The sequence below is a fragment of the Sorex araneus genome, chromosome 9 (assembly GCF_027595985.1).
Source record: "Sorex araneus isolate mSorAra2 chromosome 9, mSorAra2.pri, whole genome shotgun sequence".
In the NCBI taxonomy this organism is placed as follows: Eukaryota; Metazoa; Chordata; class Mammalia; order Eulipotyphla; family Soricidae; genus Sorex; species Sorex araneus.
Window position 1 is genome coordinate 5,234,265 of NC_073310.1, and position 18,515 is coordinate 5,252,779.

Genomic DNA, 18,515 nt, shown 5'->3' on the forward strand with positions numbered 1-18,515 from the left:
GTGTGGGGTTGGAGGTTCGTGGGAGAAAGCAGGGGTGGGCTGCACACCCACGGACCCTCGAAAGCCCGCGGTGACCTTAGTTCAGTTCCAACACCACCAGGGCACTGCAGGAGCTAAGGTCTGCGTGAGGCCGGCAGGACTGACCCAGGGGCTCACCCAGCGGCTGAGAGAGCTGCAGCCCCCGGTAAGGAGGTGGACTTTGACACCTCCAGGTCACGTGCGGGTCTGGGTTTTTTTGGAGGGGCTGGAGTGTTTGTTTGTTTGGTTGGTTTTTGAGTGACCCGGCAGTGCTCAGGGCTTACCCCTGGCTCTGCACTCAGCAGTTACGCCTGGCGGTTCTGCCGGAAGTCTGAGGGATGCCAGGAATCAAACCCTGGTCTGCTGTGCACGGCAGCCGCCCTCCCCGCTGCTCTTCTCTCCAGCCCCAAGGCCACCGGCATCTCAGCTCCCCCCACCAAAACGCTGCCCCGGGCGAAAAAGGTTCGGGGCTCGGTCCTGGTTGCAAGCTTGTGTTCAGTGTATCTGCGGCTTTTAGGGGCGGGGTGCCAGGCTGCGGGGGGGGGTGGAGGCGGGGGGGTCGCGGGAGGGTGGACAGGGCCGCGGTGACCAAAGGTGACGGCCACACCCCAGGTAGGGACCGGGAAGTGGCCGCCTGGGCCCGGGAGCCTGGAAACGAAACTGAAAGATGGACATTAGAAGCCGGAAGGGGGGCGCGGGGGCGGGACCAGCCCGGGGCGCCGCGCCCTCCCCTGCCGCCGGGCCAGCCTGGCCAGCCTCGGGGACGGGGACGGACACCTGCAGGGGAAGCCTCCGCTGGCCGCTGCCGCCCCTGTGAGGGACATGGACGTGTGCCGCACCCCCGCCGGCTCGCTGGACTCGCTGGTGGCCAGCTGCCTGCTGCCACCGTCAGAGTTCGAGCGCGCCGCGCGCCGCGCCCTGGGCGCACTGGGAGCCGCGCTGCGAGAGCGCAGGGGCCGCACCGGCGCGCAGTGGAGCGTCCAGAAGATCGTCAAGGTGGGCGCCCGCGGGGGCCCTGGGGTGGGCCGGGCCACCCCAGAGCGCAGCGGGCACGCCCGGGTTGCGGGAGGGGGCGGGGGGGGAACGGGGGTCCTCGGCGCCTCCCATTCATTGATTTCACAAGTCTGCACACCTCCCTGGGCGCCGTAAGGGCTGAGCCCCGATGGACAGACGGGGAAACTGAGGCACGGAGCGGCAAAGGCACGCCTCTCAGAGGTTACAGCCGAGATGTCCGGCCCGGTCATCTAACTCCTGCAGTCCCGTTCATTCCCTCACTCACCCAGTCCGGCAGGCAGCGGCGTCTCCCGGGGTTTGACCCCGAGGATGCTGGGAAACGGCCGAAATTGTTAAACGAAAATGGCCGTGATTCCATGAAGCGTCTCCTCCCCCCTTCAACAAGGCAGGACTTCTTTGCTGCCCATGTTTTGAAGTTGGGGAAACTGAGGCTGGGTGTTTCCCCAACTGCCTCGCCCTCATGCCCCCTAGAGCCGTTTCTGACCTGAAATAAGTCCAGAAAACTTAAAGTGTTGGTTTTTTTTTTCCTTTTCCCTTTGCAGGTGATTTGGGGTAGGTGGGACAAGCCTGGCGGTGCAGGAGAAATAAGGGCGGGAGAGACAGGACGGGGGCGAGGCGCCTGTTTGGTCTATTCCCAGTTGCGGGTGTCCTGAACACTGTGTGGTCCCCTAGGTCACTGCTGCCTGTGGACCCAACTCTCCGATTTTTGTTTTTGTTTTTGTTTTTGGGTCACACCCGGCGATGCACAGGGGTTACTCCTGGCTCTTTCACTCAGGAATTACCCCTGGCGGTGCTCAGGGGACCATATGGGATGCTGGGATTAGAACCTGGGTCGGCCGCGTGCAAGGCAAACGCCCTCCCCGCTGTGCTATCGCTCCAGCCCCAGCCGATTTTTTTTTTTTGAAGTGCATAAAAAGGAAAATGGGAGGAGGGATGAATAAAGGGAGCAAATGCGGCAAAAATAATTGTAGAAAATTATCCTTGTGTGGATTTGAGGCTTCTAGACTTTTCTGTTGTGACACTATTGGTTTGCAGGGTGGGGAGCATATCCGGCAGTGAAGGGCTCGCTCCTGGCAGGCTCAGGGGACCCGGTGCAGTGCCAGGGATCAAACCCAGGTCAGCTGCATGCAAGGCAAACGTCCTTGCACAGTTGCTCCTGCCGGGTTCTGCTCCTAATAGTCCAACAGCTTCCAGACGGGCTCCCGAGAGTCGGGTCCGATCTCCAGCCCCTGGGAAGTTCCGTTTTTCTTCCCACCCACTAGTTGTGGTTATCTAGGCTCGTTATTGGTTTGGAGGCCACACTGGTGGTGGTGCTCAGGGCTTACTCTTGTCTCTGTGCTCAGAGACCACCCTTTGGGGTGTCGAGGTTCCAGCCCACCCCCGGGTCAACTGCGTGCCAGGCGCGCGCCCTCGCCTGGTGCCGGGCTGGTCTGACTCTTCCCACAGCCGTTCTCACGGGTGTGACGTCATGGCTCGCCCACGTTTTCATTTGCATCTTCCTGAGACTCGGAGGTGGGCGGTTTATCCACGTGTCTGTGCGTCTGCCGAGGAGAGGGCCCTGCGGGAGCCCCCCCCCTTCCGAAAGGAGCTGATGCTATGTAGGGTGGCCGTGGAGGAGAGTAAAACCTGGCCTTGTTTGTTGGGGTGAGGGGCGGAGGTCGTGCCTGGCTGTGCTCAGAGACTATTCCCAGGGCATGGGGGTCCCTCATGGCAGTGCTCGGGGACCGTGTGGTGCAGGGGGCGCTGGTGGATGGGACTCGGGGTTCCCAGGTGCCAAGCACCCACTGCCACCTGTGACCCTTCTCCCCAAGACCTGTCACCTCAGCTGAAGTGAATGCAGCTAGCGGGGTGCAGAGCCCGGGTCTGGCGGGCCAGCCTTCCCTCCTGGAACTCTCCTGCCCGGCTGTGTGGACGGAAGGTTCCATGTCAGGAAACTTCCATGCTGAGACTGTGACAGTCCCCTGCTTGGCCTCGTCCCTCCTTGCAATGGCCCAGCGGGAAGGGGCTGTAAAAAAGAGGAGGGCACGTTGGGATAGGAGCCCCCCCCAACACTGGTGAAGGAGAGAGGGTCTCCTGGGGCGAGTGGGTGGGAACCCATCCTGTTTGTCTTGCCCACGCGGGCTGATGGGCACCCGGAGAATCTCACTTCCGGTCCTGAGCTTCCCCTCTCTGGAGGCTTCTCCCGAACCCACAGTAGGTGGGGATCATTACAAGGGAACCGGTCCCAGACGTTCCACAGGGCCAGGGACTCCCCGAAAAAGCCAGCGCCCTCCCCCGATCCTCCGCCAGGGACTTTGCAGAAAGAAAGTCCACGCCTCAAACCCCCGTCAGCGCTGGCGCTGGACCCAGGATTTTGGCACCACTAGACCCCGTGTCGGGTGGTTTTCTTGCCAAGATCAGAAAAATCAGGACCTGTTGCCTAAAAGTGGTCTCTCGGGGATGCGGCCTGATGTCCTGCTCGGCTCCAGCCTCCCAGAGCTGAGTGGTCAGCTGGTCTCCCACGGCGCCCAGCCCCCAGCCGCCTGCCAGTCCCTCTCAGCTGGCTTTTCTGCCCCCAGGGGGGCTCCTCCGGCCGGGGCACGGCCCTGAGGGGCGGCTGCGATGCCGAGCTCATCATCTTCCTGGACTGCTTCAAGAGCTACGAGGACCAGGGGCCCCTGCGGCCCAGCATCCTCCGGGAGATGCGGACGGTGCTGGAGGCCTGGGGGCAGGAGCCCCTGCAGGACCTGAGCCTGGAGCTGCCCACGCAGGACACCCCCGGGCACGTGCAGTTCCGACTGGCGTCCCCGGACTCAGAGCACTGGATGGACGTCAGCCTGGTGCCGGCCTTTGATGCCCTGGGTGAGGGGGTGGCCCGGCCCGTTCCACTCCCCGCCCTGCAAACTCTCCCTCTGCTGAGCCCAGCCCCGCCCCTGCCTGACTGCCAGCCCCGCCCCGTCCTCACCCCTGCGCTTCCCTCCCACAGGGCAGCTCAGCGCCGGCGCCAGGCCCGAGCCCCGGGTCTACGCCCCCCTCCTGGACAGCGGCTGCCCGGGGGGCGAGCACGCCGCCTGCTTCGCCGAGCTGCGGAGAAACTTCGTGAACACTCGGCCAACCAAGCTGAAGAGCCTGCTGCTGCTGGTGAAGCACTGGTACCGCCAGGTGAGACCCGCGGGGGGTGGGGGGGCGGGGCCGGGGGGGTCCTGCCCCGCTCCCTCACCCCCGCCCCCGCCCTGCCGCCCGCAGGTGCGCCCCCCGGAGGTGAGCAGGGAGCAGCTGCCTCCCGCCTACGCCCTGGAGCTGCTGACCATCTTCGCCTGGGAGCAGGGCTGCGGGCAGCCGGCCTTCAGCCTGGCCCAGGGCCTCCGCACCGTCCTGGGCCTGCTCCAACAGCACCGGCACCTGTGTGTGCTCTGGACCCTCAACTACGGCTTCGAGGACCCCGTCCTCTGCCAGCTGCTGCAGCGCCAGCTGCGGAGACCCAGGTACCTCCCGGACCCGTCCTCTGAGCCCGGAAGGGGGTGGGCGTCCGCGAGAGGGACGGGCCGGCCAGGGGCTCCACGCGCCCGTCAGCCGAGCCAGCCGGATCTCGGGGCTTCCTCCCGGGCCCCGTGTGCAGGAGCGTCAAGTGTGGGAACCCCAAGTCTTTGCAGGACGGCCTGGGGACCGCCGCCAGGTCAGGGTTGGGCTTCTCGCCTGCCGGAAGCTTCCTTGCCTCTCTCCCCATCGGGCGCGCCCCCGGGTTCCTGTGCAGACTCTCACCACCCTTGTCTCCATCCGCCTCATCTGCCTGGGCTCAGGCTCAGTCCTTTCTGGCCTGCTCCCCGTGTCCTGAGAGCTTTCCCTGCTCCTCTCCACACCAAGTCCCCTGCATGGCCGGCCACGCGTGTCCCATCCTGCTGTGTGCAGTGGGGGGGGGGGGCGGCGCGGGGGGATGGGATTTCACAGCATGTGGGGCTGCAATGAACAGTCCTGGGCATATGTACTGGTGCGTGTGTTGGTATGTGTGTATGTTGGTGCTTGTGTATGTTGGTGCATGTGTTGGTGACTTGTGTGTTTGCATGTTGGTGTGCATTAGTGGTGTATATGTTGTGTTCATGTGTATACACGTTCCTGTGTGTTTGGAGCATATCCATATTGGGATGTGGTAGTACATGCGCCTATTCATATGTGTGCATGGTGGTGCATGTCGACGGTGCTCATGTATGCATGTTGGTATGTGTGTTGATTCATGTGTATGCATGTTCATGTGTTTGGAGCATGTCAGTATTGGTGTATATGTGTGCTGGTGTATGTCCCTGGGTATCTGAGTCAGGTGTTGACTCAGTGCTGAGGGTGGATCCCGGTCACATGATTCCTGCCGGCAGAGCTGAGGACCGCTGGCCAGGCCTGACCTGCCACGTGTAGCTGTTCTCCTGTTCTTGTGTGTACGTGTGTGTGTGTGTGTGTGTGTGTGTGTGCGCGCGCGCCACACCCAGCAATGCTCAGGGATTACTCCTGCTTGGGGGTTCCTCCTGGCTCTGCACTCAAGAATTACTCCTGGCAGTGCTAGGGGGACCTTATGGGGTGTTGGGGATCAAACCCGGGTCGCTGTTCCGTCGCTCCGACCCCGCTCTCCCTATTCTTTCAAAGTCGGGAAACTGAGGCTCCAGGAAGGCAAGCCGCCTGCGAATGTCACCCTGGAGAGCTAAGTCGGATGTGCATGGCCCCTGGCCTTGACCGTCTTGCCAACCAGAATGTTCTGTTCTCTCTGGATCAGGCCCGTGATCCTGGACCCAGCGGACCCCACGTGGGACGTGGGGGGCGGGGCGAGGTGGCGCTGGGACGTGCTGGCCCGGGAGGCCGAGTCCTGCTTCGACCAGCCGTGCTTCCTGCAGGCGGCCGGCGGCCGTGTCCAGCCCTGGGACGGGCCTGTGAGTGAGGGGACGAGGGAGTCACCCCAGGTCTGCGCGCCAGGCGTCTCCTGGGCATCCTGTGTGCCAGGCCATGGGGAGCAGGCTGGCAAAGGCGGCTGGCGGGCAGGCGGGGAACCTGGTCTCCCCTGGCAGGGCTGCCCTGCCCGCCCCCCCCCAGGTCCCACTGTGGAGGGCCTGTCCGTGCCCCTCTCCCAGCTGCCCCCGCCCTCCCGCTCAGTGGGTGGGACTGCGAGAGGGGCAGAGAAGCCTCTGCGGGTGACAGCTTCTTCCCCTGCCCTCCAGGGCCTCCCGCGGCCTGGGTGCCCGGGTTTGGATCACCCCATCCAGTCAGTCCCGGTGCCCAGGGAACCCCAGGACGACAGCAGGAGCCGTGACGCTGCCGGGCCTGGTGTGGCGAGCGCGCAGCCCCCTCACCCAGCCCCCGCTGCGCCCGCGACGGACTCAGATCTGGGTCAGGTTTCCGCCAAGCAGCTGGACCGCTTCATCGAGGACCACCTGAGGCCGAACCCGCAGGCCCAGAGGCTGGTGGGCCAGGCCCTGGACGGCATCTTGCGGTACCTCCACAAGCACAGCGTCCACAAGGCCTCGAGAGCCTGCAAGGTGAGGCCCTGCCAGGCCGCGGGCGGGCGGGGGCGGGGACGCTGCCCGAGCTGTCCGGAAGTAGGTGAGCACAAGGGGCAGGGTGCTGGCCAGGAGTAGGGCTGAGGCACCGACGGTTTTTGTTTTTTGGTTTATTTTTGTTTTTTGTTTTTTGGGGTTTTTTTTTTTGCCTTTTGGGTCACACCCGGCAATGCACTGGGGTTACTCCTGGCTCTGCACTCAGGAATTACTCCTGGCGGTGCTCAGGGGACCATATGGGATGCTGGGAATCGAACCTGGGTCGGCCATGTGCAAGGCAAACGCCCTACCCGCTGTGCTATCGCTCCAACCCCCGGTTGTTGTTTTTTAATTGAATCACCATGAGCTACAGTTACAAAGCTTTCATGTTTGGGTTCCAGGCATACAATGATCGGACACCCATCCCTCCACCAGTGCACATTCCCCACCACCAACGTCCCCAGTCGCCCCATCCCACCCCTTCCCCCACCTCCACGACAGACAATCTCCCCCCTACTCTCTCTCTCCCTTTGGGCATTATGGTTTGCAATATAGATACTGAGAGGCCGTCACGTTTGGTCCTTCATCTACTTTCAGCACACACCTCCCATCCTGAATGATCCCTCCAACCATCATTTTGTCTCAGTGACCCCTTCTCTCTCCCAGCTGCCTTCTCCCCCAGCTCATGAGGCAGGCTAACAACCATGGAGCAATATTCCTGGCCCTGTCTCTACTGTCCTTGGGTGTCAGCCTCATGTTTTGTTATTCTATACGCCACAAATGAGTGCAGTCCTTCTATGTCTGTCCCTCTCTCGCTCTGACTCATCTCACTTAGCATGATACTCTCCATGATCATCCACTTATAAGCAAATTTCATGACTTCATCTTTCCTAACGGTTGCATAGTATTCCATTGTGTAGATATACCAAAGTTTCTTTAACCAATCGTCTGTGCTCAGGCACTGGGGTTGGTTCCAGATTCTGGCTACTGCGAACAGAGCACCAACGATAGATTTTTTTTTCTTTTCCATTGCAATCGGACTCCAAAGGCCCTGGCTCTGGTCTCTCTCTGACCTTCACTCCAGCCACTGTCCCCCAAACTCCCCAGCCACACGGCACCTGTGAGGCCCTGTGCTGGCTGTTACTGTCCTTCTGGCCTGGGGGACGTCCTGGGGGCATCCGCGGGTGGACACCTGCAGAGCTGATGCGTGGACGCAGGGGCGGTGCCTGTGTGCCTCATGTTGATTCAGTCAGACCCACAAGGCACACATGCGGCTTCCCTTCGGGGCTGCGGCTGCAGACGGGGTCTCTGAGGCCAGCCCCCCGCAGCCCCCCGCCAGGCCTGGCTCCGTGCAGGCTGCCTGTGTGCGGTGGCAGGTGCGGGCAGCCCCCACGCGTCTGCCAGACTTCAGCGCCCCCCCTCCCCCGCTCGGGCAGCCCGTGCCCATCTGTGAGAGAGCAGGGGGGCCGTGGGCCTGGCGGGACCCGGAGGAACCGTCCTCACCCTCCGTCTCAGGGCGGCTCCTTCGGCCGCGGCACGGACCTCAGGGACAGCAGCGACGCAGAGCTCGTCCTGTTCCTCAATGGCTTCAAGAACTACAAGGACCAGGAGGCCCGCCGAGCCGAGGTCCTCGAGGAGATGCGGGCGCAGCTGGAATCCCTGGGGAGCCCCGTCCCCGGCCTGAGCCTCAAGTTTCCTGAGCGGCAGGAACCTGGGGCGCTGGAGTTCCGGCTGGTGCCAGAGGCCCCGGAAGGCGGGACAGACGTCCGCCTGCTGCCTGTCTTTGATGCTGTGGGTGAGAACCCCCAGCTCGGAGGGAGCGGGAAGCGCGGGGGGGGGGGGGCAGGAGGCATCCAGAGGGGGGCGCTGCTGGCCTCTGTGACGCCCACTCCTCCACCAAGCACTGAAAACTACTTAGGGGCTGGGCAGATGGATTAAGGCTGGAGGTCTCGGGGCTGGAGCGATAGCACAGCGGGGAGGGCGTTTGCCTTGCACGCGGCCGACCCGGGTTCGATTTCCAGCATCCCATAGGGTCCCCTGAGCACCACCAGGAATAATTCCTGAGTGCAGAGCCAGGAGGAACCCCTGAGCGTTGCCGGGTGTGACCCAAAAAGCAGAAGGAAAAAAAAAAAAGACTGGAGGTCTCCAGGCACATGGTCCAGCAACTAAGTAACACAAAAGCCTTTTGAGTTACTGAGTGGCCAGCATCATTCTCAACATCCAGAGGTATACAGTAACCATAGTGTTCTAAACGTTACAAAGCTTGCATTCGAAGTGTTTCACAGAGTACCCCCACTACAGTTTAACAAATGTCAACAGTTCTTCCTAGCTTCTTGAATTTTTTTTTAAGAAATTGCATGTAATAGTCTTTCAAGAGATTTACTTTATAGTTTATTTTCTAACCTTTTGAGCTAAACCTTACCTTAGTAGGAATAGATTTTAATATATTCCACGAGACTGTGCACCTTAATATATTCCATGAGACTGAGACCTTGGCTACGTGCCAAGACTCCTATATATGAACGTATGATCATTCACACCAAATGTCTGTATCTTTAAGGATAGCATGATTTGCGGGCCAGGAAGATAGTATGGGGCATGGCCATCTCCAGCTCAATTCCTTACACTAAAATAGGGTCCCTCAAGAACCTTCGAGAGTGATCCCTGAGCACAGAAGCAGAGTAATCCCTGTTCACTATTGGGTGAACGCAAAAACAATAGCAACGTTTGGTGTTTATCGGTCACTAGGCATGTTCTGAGCGAATTCCAGGCACTCTGCAAAAAAATAAATAAATAGGGGCCTGAGCAATAGTACAGTGGGTAGGGCATTTGCCTTGCAAACAGCCAACCTGGGTTCAATCCCTGGCATCCCAAATGGTCCCCCAAGCACTGCCAGGACTAATTCCTGAGTGCCAAGCCAGGAGTAACCCCTGAGCATTGTCGGGTGTGGCCCAAAAAGCAAATAATAATAATAATAATAAATGAAGATGGGTTCTGATTGTATTGGGTATTACGGACGGCAAGGCAACGCTGTGTGTCATTATGTAGATGGTGTTCAAACAGCACTAAAGGCAGGTGCGTCGCCTGGGCTCAGAACGACACATTTAGTGATTCTTCTGTCCCCAGGGCCGCTCAGCGCGGGCGCCAGGCCCGAGCCCCAGGTCTACTCCACCCTCCTGGACAGCGGCTGCCCGGGGGGCGAGCACGCCGCCTGCTTCGCCGAGCTGCGGAGAAACTTCGTGAACACTCGGCCGGCCAAGCTGAAGAGCCTGCTGCTGCTGGTGAAGCACTGGTACCGCCAGGTGAGACCTGGGCATCCCCCTTGCCCCCACCAGGAAACAACCACTGCCATGGCAACCGCTCAGCCAATCAGCTCCTCCCCTGCTCAGCCATCTGCCTTCCTTCGTTTCTTATTGGTCCCGCCAACTAGAAGGCCCGCCCCTGACTCCTCGGCTTTCTGCCTATCCCCGTAGGTCCCTGAAAAGGGAGAATCTATTCTCCATCAAATTCTGGTTCCCATCCCTCTCTAGCCCACCTGTGACCCTCCCCGCTCACGGCTAAGGGTCTCCCCGTCCTTTCCCGATGCCAAGCCGACCCCAAGCCGTAGCTGTGCTGTTCCCCATCATTATCTATCTTAGCAGTTTGTTCCAAATCCTCGGCATCCTTCGGCAGGTGCTCTGAGCTCACCTTTGAAATGCCAACTCTTGTTCCCACTCTTGCTAACAGCTGTGCTGGGTGTTGGCATACGTTCCTGGGGGGTGAAATCTCACGTTACAAAGTTAAATGAGGGGGCTGGAGCGATAGCACAGCGGGGAGGGCGTTTGCCTTGCACCCGGCCTACCTGGGTTCAATTCCCAGCATCCCACATGGTCCCCCGAGCACCCCCAGGAGTGAGTCCTGAGTGCAGAGCCAGGAATAACCCCTGAGCATCGCCGGGTGTGACCCAAAAAGCAAAAAAAAATTGAAAAAAGTTAAATGCAGGGAGGGAGGGTGTGGAATTCTGGGAAAAATCCAATCCATTGAGTCTCCGGGGTGCACGGGGGGTGGAGTCTGGACAAGGTTATGAAACAACTTTATGGTGGTAGAACCCTGGAGGCAATTTTCCCGCAGAAATGCACCCGTGATGTCCCTCCATGAAAACGATCATGCTAGATCATGCTTGTTACATCGCCAGCTCTGCGGGGCGTGGTCTCCGGGCCCCCCCGAGGTCCTGTTCCCTCTGTGATTCGGTCCCTGGTCCCTACCTTCCGCTCCTTCCCAGAGCGTGGAGGGGCGCGCCTGGCCTTCAGAAGGCTCCTCTGAATCTCTGGGGGGGCTTGGATGGTGCAGGTGGCGGCGCGGAAGGAAGGACAGCCCGGGGGGGCCCCGCTGCCCTGCGCCTACGCCCTGGAGCTCCTCACCATCTTCGCCTGGGAGCAAGGCTGCGGGAAAGACCAGTTCCACATGGCCCAGGGCCTCGCCACCGTGCTGGGGCTCGTGCAGCAGCACCCGCTGCTCTGCGTCTACTGGACGGCCAACTACGGCCTGGAGGACCCGGCTCTGAGGATGCACCTGCTCAGGCAGCTCCACAAGCCCAGGTGCCCGGGGACAGGAGCCGCGGGCGCCCCTTCCTGCTCCCACGTGGCACCCCTGCGCTCGTTACAGCCAGGAGAGGGCCGAGCCAGAGGCCGCCACCCTAGGCCTTGTGCTGCTCCTCTCCGGAGCTGGGGCAGGCAGGCTCGGGGGCCCTAAAGGAAGCTAAAGCCAGTCGTTTGGATTTTGTTCGGGGGCCACACCCAGGAGTGCTCAGGGATTACTCCTGGCTCTGTGCTCAGGAGTCACTTTTTAGCAGTGCTCAGGAGACCAATGTTATGAGATGCCGTGGCTTGAACCCGGGTCGGGTGTGTTAAAGGCAAGCGCCCTCCCCGCCACTATCCCCCAGGACCCTCAAAGCCTTTTTTTTTATTTGGCTCCATGAAAGAGCTTTTCTCAAAGCAAAGGGCCTGCCAGAGCTTCCTGCCCAGGGCCGAGGCCAGACCTCAGGATCTAACGGCCTTCGCCTCTCCCCAGCCCCCACACTGCCTCGCCAGCCCCCTCACAGGCCCCTTCACGGGTTACACCGCCGCCTGCCCCTCTCTCTGCCCCCCAGGCCCCTGATCCTGGACCCTGCCGACCCCTCCTGGAACGTGGCCCAGGGAGACTGGGAGCTGCTGGCCCAGGAAGCGGCAGCCCTGAGGACTCAGGCCTGCATGATGAGCTCGGGGGAGACGCCCGTGTCCCCCTGGGATGTGATGGTAGGGAGGGGTCCTCTAGGCGGCAGCCTCCTGTCCGGGTAGGCCTCACTCCATTCTTTGTCCCTGCATGAGGCTGCGGGGGCGGGGGGGGGGGGGCGGGGAACAAGGGGCTCAGGAACCCCCGGCTCAGCTTTCCTGCCCTGCCCTGTCCATCAGAGACACAGAACCTTCCCCCCAGCCTCCCTCGGGCGCCCCCCCCCCCCCCGGGAGGAGCACCAGGGACTGACCACTCCCAAGGGGGGAGGCTCTGGACCCCCACACGGCTCTGCAGAAGGCCCCCTGCCGCGTCTGATGCAGAGACCAGGAGAGGGGAGATGGAGATGCCCCACTGGGGGGCCACAACTGGAACTCAGCCCCCTGGGACGCTCTGGCCTTGGAGTGGGGGGGCCTCTGGGCCCAGCAGGGACCCCCTGTCCAGCTGTCTGCTCTCCCTGCAGCCCGCCCTCCTGAGCCAGACCCCGGCGGGGGCCCTGGACAAGTTCATCAGCGACTTTCTCCAGCCCGACCGCCAGTTCCTGGCTCAGGTGAACAAGGCCGTGGACATCATCTGCACGTTCCTGCGGGATAACTGCTTCCGGGGCTCTACCACCAAGGTGCTCAAGGTCGTCAAGGTGAGTGTGGGGGCTGGCGGGGGCCTGCAGGCCTCCACGGACCAGGTCTTGATGCCTTCCGTGGGCCTGGTAGCACGTGGTACAAGGCCAGGCCCAGTGGGTAAACCAGAACATGGGACCGGGGGGACCCAGATGTGCTGAGCAAGTCTCCTTGAGTCGCCCCCGACAGCCAGTTCGAAGAAGCAACAAAAGAAATTCCTGCTGCTGTCAATGCAAGGCCCTGGACTCGGGTGGCCTTCAGGCACAGCTTGATCCAGGAGCCCACGTGGGGTCCTCAAGCTTTCTCTGCTGCCCACCTTTGTCTGTGGGCTTTGGTGTCTCCTAAGTGCTCAGTAAGCAGAACTCCCCGTTCTTAAGATCCAAATGAAAATCCTGGACTTGCCTCTCTCTGGCCTGGTTTGGGTTGCAGACCCATCTCTGAAATAGTCGCTGGGGCTCGGCAACATCACCAGAATGCAGACTGTGGCCAGGTCCTGGGGCACACAAAAAGCCCCGTCTCCCAATGTGCCAGGCGTGACTGGGACCAGAGTCACAGGAAGGAGACTAGGGAAAGATCTGGCCCAATGATTTGCTGTGTGACCCCAGGCAGATGCCATCCCCTCTCTGATCCTCAACTTCCTCACCCCTAACCCATGAGGAAGATCACCTCCCTCACTGGTGCTCACCTGTGGCTCGCCATAAAACTCCCGAGAGGGCTTGAAAACATACATGGATGACCAAGTCCCATTGGAGGCAAATTAAATCACTCAGGGTCGTTTTTAAAAGTTCTTCTGCAGATGGGCTTGAGGAAAGAAAGCGGGAAGACTCTGCGGAGAGACTCCATCCCTGAGCACAGAGCCAGGAACAGCCCCTGAGCATTGTCGGGGTTACCCCCCCCCATAAAAAAACCAAAAACCGGGGCTGGAGCAATAGCACAGCAGATAGGGCGTTTGCCTTGCACGCGGCCGGCCCGGGTTCAAATCCAAGCATCCCATATGGTCCCCTGAGCACCGCCAAGGGTGATTCCTGAGTGCATGAGCCAGGAGTGACCCCTGTGCACTGCCGGGTGTGACCAAAAAACAAAACAAAACAAAAAAACCCTTCCCAATCCTCCCCCACCCCCGCCACGCTGGGGATCTCTGCATCACTGTGAGGTTTGCACATGCTCTCTGGCTCTTCTTTTTCTCCCACACGTGTCACATGAGCTTTCCATGTCGCACGAGGCAGGTGGGGCTGGGGAGGTGGGCAGCACGCCCCCGCCTCAGAGGTGCCCGCCTGCCCGCCCCCCCCCCAATCCCCGCGGCCCCTGCAGCTGCCCTGTCCTCCGCAGGGCGGGTCTTCGGCCAAGGGCACGGCGCTGCGGGGCCGCTCGGACGCCGACCTGGTGGTGTTCCTCAGCTGCTTCGGGCACTTCACCGACCAGGGCAGCCGGCGCGCCGAGATCATCTCGGAGATCCGCCGGCAGCTCGAGGCGTGCCAGAGGGCGCAGCAGTTCGAGGTGGCCTTCGAGATCTCCAAGTGGGACAATCCCCGCGTGCTGAGCTTCTCGCTGTCGTCCCGGACGCTGCTGGACCAGAGCGTGGACTTCGACGTCCTGCCAGCCTTTGACGCCCTGGGTGAGGGGCCCAGGGGCCCGGGATGGGGCCCGGCAGGGCGGGGGGGGCGGCTGGCGCCAGTGCCTGCAGGGGCCCCTTCTCCTAGACCACACACAGGGCCGGGAGAGCTGGCGGAGGCCCTGAGCTGCCTCTGGCCACTGCGGGGCCCACCTCGTGCCGGGTGATCTTGACCAAGGGTCTTCATCGGCTAACAATGACAGCCGGAGGGGTTTGCCCCAGCCCGATTTGGAGCCACTGGCCACCTGAGCTCCCTCAGCAAACACCCCAGAGATAAAGCTGGAATAAAACAAGACATGAGGGGCTGGAGCGATAGCACAGCGGGGAGGGCATTTGCCTTGCACACGGCCAACCCGGGTTCGATCCCCACCATCCCATAGGGGCCCCCGAGCACTGCCAGGAGTAATTCCTGAGTGCAAGAGCCAGGAGTAACCCCTGTGCATTGCCGGGTGTGACCCAAAAAGCAAAAAAAAAAAAAAAACCCACAAGGGGCTGGAGCAATAGCACAGTGGTTAGGGCGTTTGCCTTGCACGCAGTCGACCCGGGTTCGATTCCCAGCATCCCATATGATCCCCTGAGCACTGCCAGGAGTAATTTCTGAGTGCAAGAGCCAGGAGTAAGCCCTGTGCATCACCAGGTGTGACCCAAAAAGCAAACAAAAACAAACAAATAAATAAATAAATAAATAAACCACAAGACATGAGCCTTTTAGTCCTGGGCTTGGGGTGAGCAGCTGAGGAAGGAGGGACCCGGCTCCGGGGCCACCCTCGGGAGCGCCAGCGCCAGCGGGCAGGGCAGGGTGCGGGCAGATCCATCCCGAGTCTGCTCTGCTCTGGGCTCTGCGGCGAGAGCTGGGGAGAGAAGGGGTCTCCGGGTGGGGGCGCAGCGTGCATCCTGCAGACCCCCGAGGGAGACGGCGAGTGTCAGGGGCGTCCCAGCTCGGGGGCGGGGGGCCAGGGGGGCACGGGGAGGAGGCGTCTCGGCGGGATTGCCGCCGGCTCTCTCCCCTCCACCCCTCCCCCAGACCCCCCGGAAACAGGCCTGGGGAGAGGAGCCCTTTCTCGGGGCGGGGCGTGACGCAGCGCCTCCTGGCACCCCTCCAGGCCAGCTGGTGCCGCGCTCCAGGCCCAGCCCCCAGGTGTACCTGGACCTCATCCGCAGCTGCCACAACGCGGGCGAGTACTCCTGCTGCTTCACCGAGCGCCAGCGCGACTTCATCTCCGCGCAGCCCACCAAGCTCAAGAGCCTCATCCGCCTGGTCAAGCACTGGTACCGCCAGGTGCGGCCGGGCGCGGGCGCGGGGGCGGGCGCGGGGGCGGGAGGAGCCCGTTGCTCTGCCAGGAAGGAGGGGGGACGGCCGGTGAGACCCTCCCCTCCCCCCCTACCAGGTTCTGCACGTGGGCTGGGCAGTCGCGGGGCAGGGCGGCCAGGTGGGCAGCGCCCCGCGGCCGTGCTGACCGGCACCCCGCTTCCTCCCTCCCGCCCCGCAGTGCAGCCGGCTGCCCAAGGGCCGGGGCGCGCTGCCCCCGCAGCACGGGCTGGAGCTGCTGACCGTCTACGCCTGGGAGCAGGGCAGCAGGAACGGGCAGTTCAGCATGGCCGAGGGCTTCCGCACCGTCCTGGAGCTGGTCACGCAGTACCGCCAGCTCTGCGTCTACTGGACCGTCAACTACGACAGCCAGAGCCTGGAGGGCTTCCTGGAGCAGCAGCTGCAGAAGCCCAGGTCAGAGGCCGTAGCGGCCGGCGTCCCTCCCACCCCAGCACCCAAGGGCCCCGGGCAGAGGCAGGAAAAACCCCTTTCTGGGCCCGAGTGTCTTTCTGGAAGCGGAGTTGCGTTTTGAACTTCAGAGGCCGGAGCGATAGCACAGCGGGGAGGGCGTTTGCCTTGCACGTGGCCGACCCGGGTTCGATTCCCAGCATCCCATAGGGTCCCCTGAGCACCGCCAGGAGTAATTCCTGAGTGCAGAGCCAGAAGGAACCCCTGAGCATCACCAGGGGTGACCCAAAAAGCAAAAAAAAATTGAATTTCAAAGAGCCCGTGTCCCTCTCTGGCAAGGACAGGCTGGCCACACTGGGGCCAAACACGGCCCAGCATGTTCATGACCACGCTGGGCCTGGGGAGGTAGTACGGCAGCAAGGCGCTTGGTGGGGCCCACCCAGTCCGACCCCCCTGCACTGTATATGGTCCCTGAGCACCTCCGGCTGTGACCCCAAAATCAGTTTCAAAACGGGGGGCGGAGGTCCGAGCACACTGCCAAGAGTCTCCCCAGGGGCAGGCACAGCCCTTACAAGAGCGGCAGGAACACAACGAAAACCCCTGAACTCCGTTCAATTTATCCCTCAAACCCCGTTCAACTGGGCCCTGTCCGCCACTGTCCAACCCGGCAGCCCTGTGGTGACCCTGCCAGCTGACGCAAGCGCCTCCTCGCGGTGTGGCCCCTCCTTGCAGAGATGCCAGTCGCCACTGGTGGCTCCTCGGAGCAGTGTGCCCAGAGAGACTCTGGGTGGGGGTTTGACTCCGTCGGGCACAGCCTCAGCTCAGCTGCCCCCATCGTCCTCGGCAGGTGCAGAAAGGGCAGTGCCAGGGGCGGGGCTGGTGCTGTTTCACCCTGCCCGGGGCTGGCATTGATCTGCCATGCTGGTGTTGGCATTGATCTGCCGTGCCCAGGCAGGCGGTCTGAGCTCTGGGGTTGATTAGTAATGTCTGCCCGGGCGCCGGAGGGGACGGTGCCCCGTGTGCACCCGCAGCACTGAAGCCTGTGGGGCCCCTGCCCAGTCTGGGGTGTGTGAGGAGCCGCCAGGAGCAAGGCCAACCCTGGAGGGCCCGTCTCTTGCAGGCCCATCATCCTGGACCCAGCTGACCCAACAGGCAACCTAGGCCAGTGCGCCCGCTGGGACCTGCTGGCCAAAGAAGCCACGGCCTACATGAGCGCCCCCTGCTGTCTGGGCAAGGACGGCAAGGCCATCGAGCCCTGGACTGTGCGGGTGAGTGCGGGCGGGAGGGGCGAGAGTCCAGTGCCCCCGCCTCAGGGGCTGCCGCCACGTGGGGTGACCAGCTGCTTCTCTCCCCTTGCTAGCCTGCTGTGTGACGCTCGGAAAACCAGCGACGGTATAGGTGGACAGAGGGCAGCAGCACTCAGCGCCAGGACGTGCGGCCGCCTGCTGGACCCTTGCACACGTGTGTGGGAGAGAGGCTGAGCCTCCTGCTCCTACCCTGCCTTCCTTCCCGGCACCCGCGCAGCTCCTGGGTGCCTCTGTGTCCGGCCCCCCCCCAGAGGGTCCCCAGATCACTCCCTCGCTGCTCGCCAGGCTCTGGCTCCCCGGGTTGGGTGCCAGTGTGGGCTCCCAGCTCCTCAGGTGCTCCGTGCTCCATCACGATGCCGCCTCCTCCGCAGCCTCTCAGTGCCCATCCACCCCAACCCCCAGCCCTCCTTCTACTAAAACCCGTGCCCGACCTCACACCAGCCTCCCCTTCTTACTTGACCCAAGTACTGTTGGTGGGAACGGCAGCCACAGCTGGCCAGTGTTGGAAGGATTTTTGAAAAATGGATGATTCACTAAGCGAGTCAGATGCTCATCCATTGGTGATGTCTGCCATGGTCCACCCAGACATCCATTAGTGATGTCTGCCATGGTCCACCCAGACATCCATTAGTGATGTCTGCCGTGGACCATCCAGACATCCATTGGTGATGTCTGCCATGGACCAGCCAGCCAGCCATTGGTGATGTCTGCCATGGACCACCCAGACAGCCATTAATGATGGACACCATGTGTCTGCCATGGACCAACCAAATTACCATTAGTGATGTTTGCCACAGACCAACTAAGTCCATTAGTGATGTTCAGTTGGGGGCATGAGCAGGAGAACTGGGGTCAGGTTTGCCCGCCCCACCGGGGATGCTTTATCTGGTAATAGCAACTTCTTTCAATTTTTTATACAGAAAACTTGATCAAGTGTCTTTTTTTTGGGGGGTGGAGGGGTATCTTTTGGGTTCATACCTGCGATGCTCAGGGGTGACTCCTGCCTGTGCACTCAGGAATTACTCCTGGCGATGCTCCGGGGACCCTATGGGATGCAAGGATCGAACCCCTGGTCAGCCGCGTGCCAGGCAAACGCCCTCCCCGCTTAATTCCTAGGCGTCAGGCTCACGCTCCTGCCCAGAACATGGTGGTGAGAAATCGGGGCAGCGCGCCCTCTGCTGGGCGCACCCCATCGTGCAAGCAAGGCGTGAGGAAGAGAAGCTGGTCCTCCTGCGTGGTACCCAGAGACGCCACCAGGTGGCAGTAGAGCCGCATGTCCCAAAATAAGATTTTTTTTCTTTCTTTTTTCCTTAAAAAAAAAAAAAATGGTCGCTTTCCCGGAAAAGTAACCTCCGGGGAAACTCCTAAATTGCTTTTTCACTAAGTAGCAGCCTGCTAACTCGACTGACCTACTTCCCGCACTAGATCCAGGTTGACTTCCTTCCCTCCTCAATCTCTTTCCCAGGCAGCGAAACCCTCTCGCTATCCTGA

At 61.6% G+C, this 18,515-nt stretch overlaps 1 protein-coding gene across 2 annotated transcripts; it reads left to right on the plus strand.

Annotated features, from left to right (window-relative positions):
- Positions 1 to 612: 612 nt before the first annotated feature.
- On the plus strand, positions 613 to 18,176 carry OAS3 (2'-5'-oligoadenylate synthetase 3). 2 transcript variants are annotated; one of them, XR_008631370.1, is made up of 16 exons: positions 613 to 1,014; positions 3,591 to 3,873; positions 3,998 to 4,173; positions 4,258 to 4,496; positions 5,771 to 5,924; positions 6,210 to 6,527; positions 8,040 to 8,319; positions 9,651 to 9,826; positions 10,854 to 11,101; positions 11,653 to 11,797; positions 12,235 to 12,408; positions 13,718 to 14,003; positions 15,104 to 15,279; positions 15,496 to 15,723; positions 16,838 to 16,985; positions 17,078 to 18,176. XR_008631370.1 is itself a non-coding variant. In XM_055146620.1 (16 exons), the coding sequence occupies exons 1-16, from the start codon at positions 841 to 843 to the stop codon at positions 17,087 to 17,089; spliced, it is 3,222 nt and encodes a 1,073-aa protein (XP_055002595.1). In that variant the 5' UTR covers positions 613 to 840; the 3' UTR covers positions 17,090 to 18,176. The 2 variants fall into 2 exon arrangements, 1 of the variants encoding a protein (XP_055002595.1); XM_055146620.1 differs by having other exon boundaries at positions 15,491 to 15,723.
- The last annotated feature ends 339 nt before the right edge of the window (positions 18,177 to 18,515 follow it).